Raw genomic sequence first — 17,187 nt, 5'->3', positions numbered from 1 at the left:
TTTTCATCTCTATCTCTTTTCCTGTTTTGCTGTAATTTCAGGCAAAGCAGTGTGGGCCAGTGATTAAAGCAAAGGCCTGGGAGTCAGCAGTCCTGGGGTTTTATTTCCCTCTCTGACCCTAATTAACTGTGCTTCCCTTGGGTCCCCATTTTCCAGAGTGCCCATAATTCTGAGAGCTTAAATGTATGGCTGCCCAACTTAAGATGCACAGGGCCTGATATCTAGAGGTGCCGAGCACCCGGGTGACTTCATTTGGAAATGTAGGTGCTTGGCACCTCTGGATATCAGCCCAAAGTGTTTCAAGGTGGGCACCCAAACTCAGAGTCTACCTTAATGCCTTAATCGTTGTGTCTCAATTTTCCCATCTCTAAAACAGGGATAATAATCATAACCCACTCCACAGAGTTGTTTAGAAATCTAATAAAAACACCTTTGAGTTCTTAAATGGGAGACACTGTAGAAGTGCAGAATATTATGGTCCCCTATCTTTGCTGAATGTCCCTCCTTCATTTAGCTGTTTCGTATTGGGGATGCCATCCCAAGCATCCCCACAATTGCCAACCATTAATTTAGCAGTGAATTTTACTTTTAGTTTTCCCCCTGCATAATTCACCATCACTTAAACAGATGTTCTTGACATACTCATCTGACTCCATGGTGCATGGGAAACTCACAATCACTACATTCTTTGATAATATAATAATTACTTTCTCCATAAATAACATAAATTAACGATGTGATGTGATGTAAGATTTATTTTTAACATTAAAATGTAATTTAACAAGCTCTGTTGTTATGATTTAAGCAGAGGGCCATTTGGGAATCCATGTTGCTCTTCCAAGATGCATGTTTTCATTAGAAAGATGGAGCGTAGCCAGGAGTAATCCTATCCATTTTTCTTTCATAGTCATAAAGACTTGATGCATAATGTATTCTGAAAAAGTCTGCACATTGGTAGATCAATGTCAGAGATACCAGTTTGATCAGATTACTTATGGGAGGCTAGGCTAATCCAAGGGGTTTTTTTGTTCCTATGTCTCAGCAGGAAAGCCCCGTAGTTTCTTTCCGGAGGACAGTTTTATAGACTCTGGAGAAATTGATGTTGGACGACGAGCCTCACAGAAGATTCCTCCTGGTATCTTTTGGAGATCTCAAGTGTTCATTGACCATCCAGTGCATCTGAAATTCAATGTGTCTTTAGGAAAGACCGCTCTGGTTGGGATTTATGGCAGAAAAGGCCTTCCTCCTTCACATACTCAGGTAACAGGAACACATTTCAATGAACCAACACTTACGTTAGAATTGATGCTTGTAGCTTATACCTTAAAAAGGTAGATGGCCCCTCTTTTTATTTCAGTTACCTATCTCAAGAATTCTGTGGGTTCATGGAAGATATTGAGGTTCAAATATTCAAAAATAGATGCCTATGTGACAGCTGCAAAATATGCATTCACCAATGTTAAGCACCAATTCAGATCCTGAATAAGGATGATTTCCCAGGTTGGAGCTATAGACAGATAATGTTATACGCCAAATATGCAATTTTATTTGCACAAGTGCTGGTTGCATGTGTCCCAAAGTGCTTGTATACACCCATATTACGCATGGCGTGTGGTTATTGGCATGAAGCCCACTTTCATTATTGGTGCTTATTATCGGGTGCTTTTGATTTTCCCATGAAACTTATTTTTTATGCTGAAATTTCCTATCCTAAAGTGATTTTGCAGTATAATTTGAAGATTATTTTCTGAGAGTCATGAAAAAATGATGGATCTTTTTATTTTAGTAGTTAATACAAGTTATAGATAACCTACATTATTTGGATTTGACAAACTTGGAAAGCATGTTTTTCTAAGAAATGCTAAGAAATAAGGAGTGAAATCTTGGCCCCACTGAAGTCAGTGGAAAATCTCCCAATGCCTTCAATAGGGCCAGGATTTTACCCAACATCTATATAAAGAGTGAAGCAAGGGGGAAAAAATGAAAAAAACTAACTTTTTGGTTAAGGTTCTATACTCACAAAAGTCAGGAGATTAAAAATTATTGTTACAGTATTAAATTCATTTAGACTTCATTGCCTGTATATAATCAGAAATTAAAGTTAATATCATATAAAGTATTTTTAAAAATTGCATTTATACAGTATGGGCCAAGTTGAAAACAATGGCTGATTCAACAACATCAGAATTTAGCTTTACATGTGCAAGAGATGGTCCTTGTAACTGAGGTGGGAATCACAATTTTTTTTACATTTTTTTTATTGGTTTTAAGATTTTATGAATTTTAAAAAATGTAACTACAGTGTGTTGGAGGCATTAGAAGAGCTCCTGCGGGTATGTGAGGAGCTGTGAGAGAAACAAGAGGAGAAGAATGGGTGGAGATCCAGCAAACTACTGTGAACAGACACAATTCCAGGCGTCTCCTTATAGCTTATAGCCTCCTGAATCGGAACATGTCATGACTTACCAGAGGAAATATCATGTATGATGATCCATAAGTGTGGGTGTCATATGTTTAATGCAAAGCTCTTCTGCCCATCCTGAGACAGATCTGGACCAGGGAGCATGATCATTTTCTGGAATCCTGAAATATACAATGAACATCTTTCCTTTGTGTTTCAGTTTGACTTTGTTGAGCTCCTCGATGGGAGACGGCTACTTACCCAGGAGGTGAGGAGTCTGGAAGGACCTCAGCGGCAACCTAGAGGCTTTATGCCAATGTCCAGCCATGAAACGGGGTTTATCCAGTATTTGGATACAGGAATATGGCATCTGGCCTTCTACAATGATGGGAAAGAGTCCGAGGTGGTTTCTTTTCTTACTACTGCCATTGGTAAGGATTTAACATATTGTTTTACATAATCTATGTACCTTAGGGGCCAGTTTCTCATACCTTTACTCACATTGAGTAGCATCTTACTCCTGGACCATCTCATTGATTTTAATGAGACAACTCACAGAGTAAAGTACTATTTAGCATAAGTGAGGATATTTGGGCAATGGTTGTTCTCTTGGGAACAAAACTACACACAATATTAATGCTAAATACTGTAAGGATTAACATATCCATGATGGCCTCGATGGGGCATAATTGTATTAAAACCCTATTTAAAAATTATATTTTAGACAAGTTGCCTGCCACTGCAGATGAAGCCAGAGTTATTGATTACAGAGGTGGCCCCTCCTCCCTGATCCTTCTATTTGGAAACTTTGATTCTATTTCTGTTGGTCCTATATTTTATTTTCTGGTGGAATTGGGCAGCTGTTCAACAGCACATAGCAGCATCAAGCAGCAGTTTGGGACAGGAAGTGAGGAATACCCTATCTGATTGAAACTGCAGGTATCACATAATTATTCAAATTGGAGTTGGGCAAGGACACCATATTTAATACCCCGTCTCTTGCAAAAAGCACTATGGGAGGGGATAGCCCATTGTATGAACCTGTTTTATGCCTCATCTAAAAGAAAGAGGCTGAAATTTTCAAATGGATGGGAACTGGATATCCAGAACTCACCCAGGCTCTCCATCAGTAAAGCAGTCAGTTAGCACCAGGCACTGAGTAACTACCACCTCTTCTCACAGCACCCCAGGATTCTTCTTCCAGCATATAAATTTCACACTGTATGACCTGTCCCAGGTCTATATCCCTCTGTTTGCAATCAATTCTTTACCAGAACCTATTTCTGATTCCATCATGTTTAATTTTATCTTTGACTGACCTCCTGAGCAGGTTCATATCCCCATATCCATTTTGTTTTAATTCAAAGACTCCTCCATAAAATCAGCACTTAGCTTTCTTCTACCCACAGTGATTGTTTAATGGACCTTTTTTCTTTACTGCATAAAGCAGGCTCATTCCAGTGTTGCCATTAATTCCTCTCCCCAAAGAGGCATTGGCATTGAGTCTCAGCTGTCTGCAGTAGGTACCTGAGATCTATGGGTTCCAATTTGTCTTGGCAGGTTAACTAAAAGTTTAGATCTTATTAAAGCAAAATCATTAAGGCTCCAATATATAGTTTTACTTCTCAAGTTTATTTAATACACCGCTACTGTAATATTGTGTTAAAATGAAAACTTAGAACATAAACAGGCCTTCACTGTCAGAATTCAATGTATTCAAGGCTGTTCACAATTAAGCAACACCAGAAATAATTGCTCTTTAACTTATTAAATGGAAGACTTACTCCACAATGTGGTTTTGTTAGTTTGCTTAGTTTACTTTAGCAAATTATTGTAACTGAAACAAATTTTACCTTTATCCGACACTCTCATCCAAAAGGATCCCCATATAGCTTTTCATATAGTGGGTTCCATTTTAAAAAGTTTCTTCTTTTCTGATTCTACCTTCAGTTTGAGAGATTCCCCTGCAGATGGCATATGCCACTCAACCAGTAATAGCTCTCACAATGGAAGAGAATTTTAAAACATAATCACTGTACTTTTCAAACTGATTGCAAAGTACAAGCTTGAATCAGGCTCTTCTCCCCGCATCACTATACTCACACTGTAGAAGGGCAAGATACAGTGCTAGTATATCTGTCAGCACTGGGCTGAAGGACTGGGTAAGGCTCTTTTAAGTGCTCTGCAGCTTCAGGGTGGCCTGGTCCTCTGTGGTTAAGCTCACCCGAGCATGCATTGTGGTTAGCCACATAGGCGCAGGCTGTGATCTAGACCACCTGTAAGGTGCCACCCACTATATTCCCCCATCCACCTTGAAGTATTCTGCCCATTGCTGGCAGGAAGGCTCAAGGCTTTGCACTTCCAGCTCTGCCCTGCTTCTACCAGCTTGTCTACATGGTGCGCTAGTCTGCTCTAGAATGGTGTACATTCTAGGGCACACTAGTGTGTTCTGCACTAACTGATCTGTGTGGACCCTGCTGGCATGTGCTAAAGCAAGTTACATGGTATTGTTTGAAATGGGACTAAATTAATGCACACTTCCAGTATGCACCAGCAGGGTCCATATGGGCCAGTTAATGTGTGACACACTCATGCACACTAGAATTTACACCCCCGATGCAGACCAATGCACCATGTAGACCAGCCCTAATAAGATGGTGCAGGCAGGATTTTCTGCTGTCTGAGGAATCATTTCACCCACCATTTGCCATATAATAATGCAAAGCCACAGTACATAGAAAGGACACAAATGACCCACTTTGGGACAGGATGTGAAAACTACTATGCCAGATGAGTCTGAATTTTAGATAAGCATGATGTGACTGCCTGACAGGAATTTGGCCAGGACACCACAGCTAAGCAAACACCTTACAAAAAGTACTGTGAGAACTTTAATGGCCAGAAGCGGTCGGTGCCTTGCTTATATAGTCGTTTTCAACAGCAGCCTTTAAAAATATCTGCTGGAGGTTTCCTGTGAAATCATCAAATAGGACACTATGTATAGGTGAATCTCAGACTCTTTTCAGTGTATTCATGAGCTCTGACAAGACACGGTTGCTACCCTTTAAGTCCATAAAAACTGTAGCATCTTATGTTGCAATTTCTGTTGACACCATAGTAAAGAGGATGCAGCAACCTGACATTCCTGGTTTATGAACCTGGGTGTAAAATTCCAGTGCCATTTAAATATATCAAGTCATATGTGATGGGCAGGTTACATTTATGTACAGGAATGGGAGGTTTGTGTTTGGGTGGTGTTGAGCTCTGATGGCTGTCGTTTGATTTTATTTTTGTCAGAATTACACATGGAAAAATCTCTGTTTTGATTATTGCAGAAATCCAAAGAAATAATAAATACAGGGAAGAAGCATTTTGAATTTATAAGCATTATCAAGGAAGAGGCAGGGTCTAGCAGTCTGAGCACAGAACTGGGAGCCATGACTCTCTATTTTAATCCAAGTGCTGACACTGACTCTTTTCAGGCTTATGTATTTGGTTAAACTCTCTGTGCTTCAGTTTCCTGATCTGTAAAATGGGGATAATGCTATTTATCTGATCCACAGAGATGCTGTGAGAATGAACTGATTGAAAATAAAAAGTGCTATATACCTACTAATTGTTCACAATAATTGGTAACAGTTAATACCAACCGCAGAGGGCCAAATCCTGCAGCCTTTTCCTGGAAAAAACTCCCATAATTTCAGTTGGAGTCCTGTTTGAGCATTGTACATGTTCCAGAAACAAATGTTTCGGACGGATTCTGCTAAGTTCATCTCCTGCTTTCCAACTGACCAAACTATCAGTAAAATCAGTCCGCATAGGTCAGTTTCTCCATGTTGCAACACCGACGGTAATTATTGTACATTACCTGTCTGGACTGATCATACTCTTCATTATTCATGGGAAAACAGGAGCAAAAGGCAAACAATCTGCGTTCTCAGCTCGATGGCACATTTAATTTAGTAAAGCACCAGCTTGTGCCTAGTTAGAGTTTTGGAATCCTGCAAAGCTAGAAGGAAATCCACTCACTCAGTAGCATTGTCATTTGCTTTGATAGCACTTTCATCTTCTCCTGTTTCCTATAAGGAGATAGATTTGCCTACCATAGAAACATCATGGCCGAAAGGACTGGTCTTTATTAACATCTTTTCTTGTATATGCATCCTGGCATCACATGTAAACCGTGGGAGAATGCGGCATTATAACTCCCATCAAAACTCATGCTGATCCTAAATAAGGGCAATTCAGGGGGGCAGAGGGGGAAGATTATTGTGGCATAGTTTTCAGCTTTTAATAACCTTTTTTCATTTCATTCCACTAAATTACAGCACAAAACATCATAAAGGAATGGAAAATCAGTGTCTCTCAGCAATGAATTAACCTTCTTGTAAATGACATTGGCAGCACATTCTGAAATTTTTAATAGAAATGCTTCTCTGAAAAGTGCCTTGTGGATTCACCTCTGCCTGGCAGCAGTGATTTAGTCAGAGCAATCTGCTATAAGTGGAATAAAACAGGAGGCTAAGGGAGAGCTGGAGTCAGCACATCTGAGACAGAGATGTTGGCCAAAAATCTGTTCAGTGAAGGCAAGAAACATCTGAGAGCCTGAAAGCAGCATCTATGAAGTCAGAGAGGGAGCCTGTCAGCAGCTGTTCCTGCTGTGCTGTAGCAGGCTGGGCTGTGTTGGGCCATGGAAAAATCAAAGGGAAGAAAGCTTTCAGCTGTGCACTAGAGAGAGAGAGAGAGCATGTGGGAGGAGAGGTTGTCTGTTTATCAGTGAAACGTCATATCCCAGCAAGCAAGAGGAAGTGCATGTAGAATGCCTATTATGGGAGGGGGGGTTTTAGCTAGCTTTTAGCTTCGGCAAGAGACATGATTTAAGATTAAGAAAAGTACTGTCATTCCTTCTGCCCCCTCCGCTGCCAATAAAGAAAACTGCCAGTGAGTGCTTTTCTCCATCAAAGTACAAAGAGACCTAGAGGTTGTATTTATAGAGCCCAATTAGTGTGCACAGCACTCTACAGTACATATCAAAAGGCAGACTCCTTCCTGCAGGAGCCTAACATATAACTAAACCCAGTACATTCCCTGGGACAAGAGTTCAAATGCAAGAAGGTGTAGAGACATTGTCAGCCAGGAGATTGACATAGGAATACTTCACAATAGTAATGAGTATAGACTAGGAGAGAGAGGGTGCATGACTTGTTCTGGGTGCAGGAGGTGGCACAAGAAGTGATATGAAGAGTTCTGACATAACCCTGTCTGAAAATTTCTCTGCACAGATTCCAATATTTAGGTTGCTCCCAAGAAAGTCTAGTGGGAGTGTTTGTAACTCACACTTGCTTTCAGTACAGTCAGTGCCTATTTTCCACCGACTTAAGCACTTACAGAAATTGGGAATCCACTAGAGGTTCTCAAACCCTCTCTGTTGGTGTCTGAGAGAGTCTAAATGTACATGCTGAGAAGCCAAAAGAAGTTACAAGCTAAAATAGGATGGTATCTGCTTTAACTCACCTCTTCTTCCAGCTCCTCAAATTCTGAGAGAGTGGGTGTAAGTAGGTTTAAGGGAGCCTGGGTAGATGAGGATCTAGCTTACACCATCTGATCCATCCTTTCTGAGTTTGGCTGAGGCTCTCCTCCAGCAAAGCACTTTAGTGCATGCTTAAAGTTAAGGGCCCTCGAGTCTAAGGACATTGACTGGTTTCATCCACCTCACGTTGCCAGGATGGGCCCAGCTATTAAGAGAGGTTCCTTTTCCCTTTTGTTTGCACGGTCAAAAATAAGTGTCCCTTTTCCTGAGTCACAGCAAGAATTCTGAGCATTTCTGCCTCATGGGGCCATTCTCTGGGCACTTAGCTAAGAATCCTTTACTTCCTAGGCTCAAAGACATTTCTGTCTGCTCAACCTGTACAGAAAAAAATTTGAAATTAAAGAAAAATGATAGGTGAGGAAAGTCACAACTTTACTTTTGATTAGCCTCAAGCCTTCAGCGCCTTCTTCCTGGTGCTCCGGATTCTTCCTGTTCGGTTCAGATACTTCCCACACAGGTTTCTCACAGAGTTTTAAAGCCCTATCAGTTGGGAGTATAGTTGGGAGCTCTGTTCAGTTAAAAGACAAAAAAAGCCATCTTTTTCGTTTTCTTGCTATCCTGTGATCAATCCTCCTTCTGTGAAATCACAGAATCTTTATACCGGGTTATCACTCAACATCTTTGTTACTTCCACCCACATGGCATCCTGTTACTCTTTACACAGACCCAGAGTCATCCATTTGTTTAGGATTTTTCATGTGAATTCAGTGCTCATGAAAGATTGACAGCCATCCACACTGAAATCTTACATTTATCCTTTTACTAACAGGTTCATAAAAGACAGCAGTATTGCAAGTGTCTCTACTATCCCACCACTATGTCTTAAACTAAAGCAATTACCAGAAACATTTTCAGAAGCATCTAAGACCCATTTTCAAAAATGACTTAGGCACTTAAGCCTAAATCTAATTGAAAGTCAGTGGCACTTAGGCTTATAGGTGCCTAAGTCTCTTTTGAAAATAGGACTTAGGGCATGTCCTCACTAGAAACGTAAATCAACCTACGTTAGGTCGAGTTACTTACTGCAATGGTACATATCCAAACTACCCTTCTTCTTCTCCTCACCAGGAGCACTTCCACCAACCAAAGAGGGGCAGTGTAGGGGCTGAGATCCTGGGCTCTCAGCTCCATATACAGCTCCCTGTCTGGAGCCTGACTGTCCCCCAGGCTCTCAGCTCCCCACCACCGGAGCCCAGATGCCCCCTGGTCTCTCAACTCCCTGACGCAGCCAGGCTCTTGGCTGTGAGCTCCATGCCCAGAGTCTGAGCAACTTGTAGGAGCCTCAGTGCAGCTGCTGGGCTCCCCACAGGGAGCAAAGAGCCTCTGGGAAGTACCAGGGTTCAAGGGGAGCCTCTGTGTTGTACCAGAGCTCCCCATGGGGAGCCAGGAGCCTCCAGGCGGCAGCCTGGCTGGGAGTGGGGAGCCCAGGGGCAGCCATGCTCTCGCTGGAGCCTTCCACTTGCCCCGGTGGCAGCCTGGCTTTCTTGCCAATTTAGTTGTCAATGCTGGAGCAGTGAAATTGACAAGAATGACATGTAAGTAACACAAAAAGAAAAGGAGTACTTGTGGCACCTTAGAGACTAACAAATTTATTAGAGCATAAGCTTTCGTGAGCTACAGCTCACTTCATCGGATGCATCCGATGAAGTGAGCTGTAGCTCAGGAAAGCTTATGCTCTAATAAATTTGTTAGTCTCTAAGGTGCCACAAGTACTCCTTTTCTTTTTGCGAATACAGACTAACACGGCTGCTACTCTGAAACCTGTCAGTAAGTAACAGTTCTACATGGACACTGCGTCACCCTAACTACACTGACAAAAGCCACATGCCTCTTATGTCGGCATAGTAGGGCACTTACATCGGTGGGAGCAAGGCTGTAATGTGTACACAGACATAAATAGATTGACATAAGGTGTCGTATGTTGACCTTATTGTGTAGTATAGACCAAGCCTTAGTTTCATAAGTCACTTAGGACTTTGAAATTGCAGCCTAGGCTGGAGCTCAGGCTCTGAAGCCTGGGGATGGGGAGTCAGCTTCAGAACTCAAGCTCCGGCCCTACTCACAATTTCAAAGCACTGGCTACACAGCTATTTTTAGAGTGCTAGCATGAGCCTTTCTACCCTGTGTCTGTCAACCTGGCCTGGGAGGCTTATTGCCGCCAGCTGTGTAGATGTACCCTGAGGCACTTTTGAAAAATTTATCCCACGTCTAGAGCAGAGAAGGTAACTCGCTCTCGGCACCTATTCAGTCTTTGCTGTCTTTGAAACATCAAAAGATGCCAACTAGAGTGGTGGTTTCTGTGATGTAAATAATTGTTAATGAAGAATTGGATTGACAACTGTCATTTACACAGACCACTGAGCAGCCCCAGATGGTACTCACTTTTGGTCATTTCTAAACCAGGTTGAGTAAAAACTCTGGAACTAGAAGCTTTCTGTCCCATTACCAACCCTCATAACCTAAATGGGGCTTAGCCCCTCAAGAAGGTTGTTTCTTTGTGATATTGTTATCCATCTAGGTATTATTACTGTGTTTTAAACTGTAATGGATCAATTTCAAAAGGTTCACAATCCAGGTTTCAGATCAGCTGCTTATCCAAGAATTACCCAGATCTCGTATCTCTGCAAAATTCAGCTTTAAGCCTTGCAAGAAAATACTTTCCCACACCTTTACAGCACTTCCAGTTACCCCTGATGGGTCAAAAGCAGTTGTGGGGGGCGGGTTGTGGCATTAAAATGTAAATCCTTTTTAAAAAAATAAACTTTGGTTTGGATCTAGAAATGGAGTTTTGGTGGGGAGGGAATGTGAGGAAGGGCTTGTATTTTTCACTCTGGATTGCATTTCCTTAGTTGAAATCCTCAGTGAGGTTCTTGTATCTTACCCTCAGTAAATAAGTGACTATTTTTCTATCCAGGTAATTATATGGCCTTCCTCAGTGTAGCATCTGAGTACCTCCTGTGACTGCACCAAAGCCTCCATAACTCCCTAAATCCCATCACTTCTGCCCCAGTCCTGCAGGCCTTCCAAAAACTTCCTAACGGTCAGGGTGATTAAGCACTGGAATAAATTGCCTAGGGAGGTAATGGAATCTCCATCAGCAAGTTGGACAAACACCTGTCAGGGATGGTCTAGATAAATACTTAGTCCTGCCTTGAGCGCAGGGAACTGGACTAGACAACCTCATGAGGTCCCTTCTAGTTCTATGATTCTATGATTGCTGAGCATTCTGATTTCCCATTGAAGTGAACTGAGGATGCTCAGCATCTCCCAGTATCAAAGCCCATCTCTCTAGTTGCCCCTGTGTTGCCTGTGATTTCCTGCAGACTTAATACTTCTCCAGGTTTTTAAGTCCTTTTCAGCTTCAGTCAGTGGCCAATTCCCATCCTGCCATTTGGCTAGTGTCACTGCCAACACGGAAACAAACAACATGGAAAGCAGATCCCACACTGTTTCGTTATTATTTCCGCCAGAGTTGTCATAGGACATGTGCTGCATTGTAGCTGTACCATGCAAATTGAAGTAGGCTGGCTGCGCTCTTGTCTAACACCTGTTCCGACGGTGCGCCATTCTGTCTGCTAAATGGGGCTTTCTTAAACAGCTGGGGCCCAAGGTGCTTCCAAAAACCTGAAATCAGACCAGTCAGACCAAATCTAGGTCTTACACAGGATGACCTTTTTTTTCCTCTTTGCAAGTGTCCAAAAGAATTCTTGCATACCAACCCTCCCTCCCAACTCTGATGGTATGTATAATGGTTATTTGCAGGACCTTTGAGTCAAAAATTTATGGCCCCTCAAATAAAGAGGAAATCTGTGACACATTTAAAAGATAATTAAGTAGTAAGAAACTGTAAAGGTCAGACACATGGCACTAAGAATTTTCACAGCTTCTCTTTCTGCATACGGTGCGTCTCTTCCTTGAGTCTATGAATGGAAAGGCTACGTTTCAAAGTAACTTCTGGGATTGTCCCACTCTGTGTAAAGCTAGATTAGCAGTAAACCACAGATGGAATAATTAATTCAGCATCAGCTCTCAGGTCAATTTTTTTGGCATGAATTCCTCTTCAGAATAGCCCTTGTAATTTCAGAAGACACTGCAGGAATGAAAAATAAATGTTGGTTAATGCACAAGGAATGTTCTCTCTATTTTTGATTAGTAGTTTGCAAAAGAAAAAAAAGAGGTGTTTTTTTTAATGAGCTCTGTCTACATCTGTACTAACATGGACTGGTATCCTTGAACTCACTCTGTCACCCACTGCTTGTCAATGAGCTGTTTGCAGCAGACAAGTTCTCTTGATCTGATTAGAGTTTGTACAAAAGGTTTATTGATTGGGGTAATTACCTCAGTTTTAGGGTCAAGAAAAGGTTTATTTAATTCTAAAGTTACTTTTTTTGTTTTGTTATGTTTCTTAGAACAGTGGAGTTCTGCCTTAATGACAAGGCTTCTAGTGTTATCTGAAGCCTTCTGGAGAAATTTCAAATCAAGGAAACTCCAGGACATATGGTTTTAGTTTTTGAACTTTTGTATATAGCTCTGTCTGTATGTCCCAGGCTGTGGGCTAATGTAAGCACAGCTTGTTTTATTCCTGTGTCACATTACAGTGCTGCTTGACTTTTAATTCCATTTATGCTCTAGCAGTAAAGAGCAAAAATACAGGTTCTAAGAGTTGCTTGTATATTTTGGCAAACAGAAGGAAAGCCCTCTTTGTGTTAGAACAACAGGCTTCTTAGTGCTTAATTTTCAAACGTCTGTGCTTAAAGGGTACCCATAAAATATGAGCTTGGATGCATGAGCAGGTAATTGAGCACATCCGTCGGGTAGAAGCCAACAGAGGGTCAACTTCTCCCAACAATTACCAGAGATTTCTCTTGTTCTTTGTAGAGAGGGAAATGGTCACCACCCTGCTCCCCACCCCTCTCCCTACCCCCACTGTGTGGTAACCGTTGGCCCATGGTTATGGTTTAACAATGACCACTTTTCTGCATGCACAAATGCATACATAGTGAACTCGTGACTCCTTTCTTTAATTAATCCCTACAGCACTCTCTGCAAGGTAGATACAGTAAATGGTGTTGAACCCATTTTATAAATGGGTAAACTGAGGCACGTGGAGGTTAAATGATTTGCCCCAGGTCACACAGCAAGCCATGTGGAGAGCCAGAAACAGAACTAGGAATTCAAACACCCACCCCCGTCACCCCACTCTAAAAATGTAACCCATTAAATGTTTGCCATTCTGCGTACTGCATCCATAATTTATTAGCCCAAGTCTTTGTAAAGTGAAAATGAATTTATTTTAATGTACCTAAAATGGTAGCACTGCTAGATTTAAAGACATTTATTTAACTGAACAAGTCCACATTTGAGGTCGTGTGTGTGTGTGTGTGTTTCCTAGAATACGTACACACATTCACAATATCATTTCAAATGAGAATCAAAGCCAGCTTTAGCCTTGCCCCAAGCTACAAGCACAGAAAATGTAACATGCTGAACTTCCCATTTGCTAGTTTAAACCTTAAGCCTGAATAATTGTTGTTTCCTATATTAGTTTGCAACAATTTATATGAGTGAGAAGGGACAAAAATTTTTTAGTAGATTTATGCTTGCAATCCCCTAGGCAAATCAGGGATATGAGAATTTCATTTATTGGACCATAATTCAGATTTTGAAATACGCCATTTGCAAAAAGAAATGAAGGAAAAGAAACATTCCCAAGGTATGGTCAAGAACAGTGGTTCTCAAACTTTAGCAACCCAAGGACCCCCATTTTGATTTAAAAATTTTTCAAGACCCCCCAAGCCTCCTGCTCAGTCCCAGGCCTTGCCCCTACTTCACCCCTTCCCCCAAAGCCCCACCCATGCCCCACGTCTTCCCACCCCTGCTCCACCCCTGCCCCCCTCTTTCTGCCCCCTCCCTCAAGCATGCCCCATCCCTGCTCCTCCCCTCCCTCCCAGAGCCTCCTGCGTGCCACTGAACAGCTGTTCCCCAGCATGCAGGAGGCACTGGGAGGAAGGGGGAGTAGTTGATCAATGGAATCGGCAGCCCCGGACATGATTCCGCCCCATCCCCTGAGCGTGTCCCATCCCCTCTCCTTCCCCTGCCTCCCAGTGCCTCCTGCATGCCGGAGATAAGCTGTTCCCCAGCGTGCAGGAAGTGCTGGGAGGGAGAAGGAAGAGTTGATCAGTGGGACCCGCAGACCCCCTAGAGTGTACATGCACCCCAGTTTGGTCTAGAGCACCATTGTCTTACATGTTAGTTGCAGAGGTGAAAGGTACCCTCATTATGCATAGGACCTGCAATTTAAAGATTCCCTCTCACCTAAGTAGTATGGGAACTGTATTCAAGTAAGTAGGCTTTATTACACCCCAGGAGCTCCATTTTGCTGAAACTTCCTCCAGCTGGTTTATGACATGTGTGATAAATGAGTAGTTAAGAGTGTCTGAGATCAGAGATTTTGAAATGGTCCCATGTAATTCCTTAGGAACTGTAATTCGCTGTCTCTTCTGTGACTTTCTTCAGTGTTCATGTGTCTCTTAAGGTATCAGAGTAGAAATTGTGTTTGTTGTGCATCCCTAAATGGCAGAGGCACATAGGGAGAGATTTTCCAAAATCGTGCAATGCTGCCCCTAACTCTGATCCAGGTCAAGTCAATGAGAGTTTGACCATTGACTTCAATTAGAGCAGAATTATCATTGACTTCAATGGGAGCAGAGTTAGGCCAACGCTCAGTGCTTTTGAAATCCCACCCATTGTGCTTCCAAGCAAAGAGTGACCTTCATCTATCAAGCATCCCTTACTGGCAGGATTACTCGTAAAAAGGAGAGTGAAAGGTAAGGGATGAACAGGAGGGATGAGCATTCTCCCAAACCAAACCAAACCTTCCCCTATTTCCAAAACTAGACTCCGATCAAACCTCCTTTAAGTTTCTGAAATGATTAGGCTTCCCCCATCCCATTTCCAGATTCCAGCTGGGACTAGAACCAGAAGTTCTAAAAATATGCCACGAAAGGCTGTTTGTGCAGCTTTTCCGGCTTGGTTTTGGAAATAGATGTGCTGAAATACTGTGAAGAAGGTAGCTCTTGCGCTAAGTGGGTATGGTGATGAGGGCCCTATAAGTAACTAGGAAGTATTTCAAGCCAGGACTAGAAGCAGAAGTGCTGAAATCTCACATGATGTGCTGTCCACTTCGGTCCAGATAGTCTGGATAAGCAGCCCAAGCTTTTGGATGACTCTGGAGCTTTTCCAGACTCCAAATTTTGTGTGCTTCACCATTCTGAGTTTAAAACAATCCAGACAGCGGAGTCACTGCTGCATTGAGCAGGAATGTGCTGTCAATAGGCTGATGGAAGTATGGGGTACCTGCCATTAAAAATTTGTTTCATTGGTTTCAGCAGAGGAGGAGTTTAGAGAGATAAAAATGAAATTGGATGGCACTTCACATTGACTTTCCAGGGAAGATATTTAAAGGCATGTCTTCCCAATGCCCTTTTCCTAATTTAGCTTCCTGATACCTGCATGTAGAGGTTAGACCTCCAGTGGGATTTGAGAGTAAAAAGGGGTTACATACATGGATCTTTAATTAAATTAGACCTCCCAACCTTCAGGAAAAAATCAAAATCTGGAAACCATCAAGTGGCATTAGCAGTATCAGCATCAAACTAAGCGTCCTGCAGATGAGGAAACTGAGAACGATCACTCAGAAATAATGACTGGGTTTCCATGATGCTGTCAAGACATTCACATTCCCAGCTGCCAGGTGTGGGTGATTTGAACTAGAAAAGTAAAAGGATTCTAAAATACAGATGAAGCAGAAGAATTGAAATTTCTGCAGGTGCAGAGAGGAAAGAACCAAACCTTTCAGACTTCAAATTGGGAAGAAAAAGGGGGAGCAAGAGAATATTGGATCCAGCATGTCTGCATTTGCTTTAGTTGTGGGGATTTTATTTACCCACAGTATCAAGTTTGAAATGTCTAGGTGTCTGAAACTTGTTTTATCTCCTCTCTCCTCCATGATCCTGTGTTAGCATCATTATCAGAATTACTGTAGCAGCTGACAGTCCTTTCGATTTATAATTCCACCTGCCCTGCAGAATGAATTTCATTGAATAGCATTGTTTCCTTAGAAAGCAAATGAATCCCCACGAGCTCCCAATGTGCTGGACAGATGAAATTATGGGTTTTGTTCACTGAGGGTCAGAATCTTCTTCAGTTTTTACTGTCTTTTACTTCCCAAGGGCTGTTATAGTACCTGTTAAACAGGGAAAGCAGTGATGAGACTTACTGTGGCTGAGGGCAATTATTGCAGTGAGAATATTGGTGTGAATATTCCCCTGGGCCAGAGCAAGGACAGAGAGAAGGTGGCTTGCTGGGGCTGGCTGGGACCACAGCAGCAACACAGGGTTGCTGAAAATAAAAATGACCACACAAACACACAGAGCACAGTGCTGTGCCAGGGCCTCCAGTGGGAGAGGAGGGCTGCGGAGACCCTCTATGTCAGTGTTACTACACTGGAGAGTGGGGAGGGTCTTTATGCCTTGGCATCACTGGCATAAAAGGGTTCAAGGGGCAACGACGAACAGGCCCACAGGCCTGATTCCCTGCTGCCCTTCCTCATGTGCAGTCATTCACACTGGTGCAAAGCGGGGGTAAAACACAACCAGATCAGAATGGACATGTTTGCTACTCAGGTTCAAATTACTAGAGAGGGGGCGGGGCTTGTGGAGAATCAGTCCTAATGGCTTCCTGCCTGGCATAACTGAGTTTATTTACTTAACTTGTAAAAATCCATCTGCGGTAACCCTTGGATCACATACAGCTGGTTCGTTGGTTGGTTGGCTTGTTTAATGAAAGCATTCATGTTTGTAGCAAGATTATTCAACAGGAATAGGATAGACAGGCCAAGCTTAAAAATCACTTTAACATGGGAAAGGGGATTTAAAACATGAGCCGAGATGGGTTTTCCTGCAAGTTCTGTGCTTTGGTATGATTTTCTGTAAATGCTGTCTCTGCCCCTGGTTTGTTGGTTTTTGTCTGGCAGCCTTCTTAAGCATCCAGGGCCACCGTTTAATGGGTCAGCCAGCCCAAGCAAGCGTTAAGTGAACACCTTTTTCTCTGAAAGTGAGCAGGTTGACATGCTAATTCACTCAACCTGCTGGAAACCTTAGAGGAGAGCACATGTCTTTGAGCCCACTTCTTCTGG

The 17,187-nt window shown here is 42.4% G+C and overlaps 1 protein-coding gene across 3 annotated transcripts in view; it reads left to right on the top strand.

Annotated features, from left to right (window-relative positions):
* TENM4 (teneurin transmembrane protein 4) overlaps positions 1-17,187 on the top strand; it is a 1,775,651-nt gene that overhangs the window by 1,576,586 nt on the left and 181,878 nt on the right. For all 3 annotated transcript variants that reach the window (XM_043504093.1, XM_038368402.2, XM_043504094.1), the window contains 2 exons: positions 1,043-1,260; positions 2,622-2,832. In XM_043504093.1, the coding sequence (XP_043360028.1) occupies positions 1,043-1,260; positions 2,622-2,832 (429 nt within the window). The remainder of the gene's footprint in view (positions 1-1,042; positions 1,261-2,621; positions 2,833-17,187) is intronic.

The sequence above is a fragment of the Dermochelys coriacea genome, chromosome 1, assembly GCF_009764565.3.
Source record: "Dermochelys coriacea isolate rDerCor1 chromosome 1, rDerCor1.pri.v4, whole genome shotgun sequence".
Classification (NCBI taxonomy): Eukaryota; Metazoa; Chordata; order Testudines; family Dermochelyidae; genus Dermochelys; species Dermochelys coriacea.
This window is presented reverse-complemented; position numbering and strand designations above follow the sequence as displayed.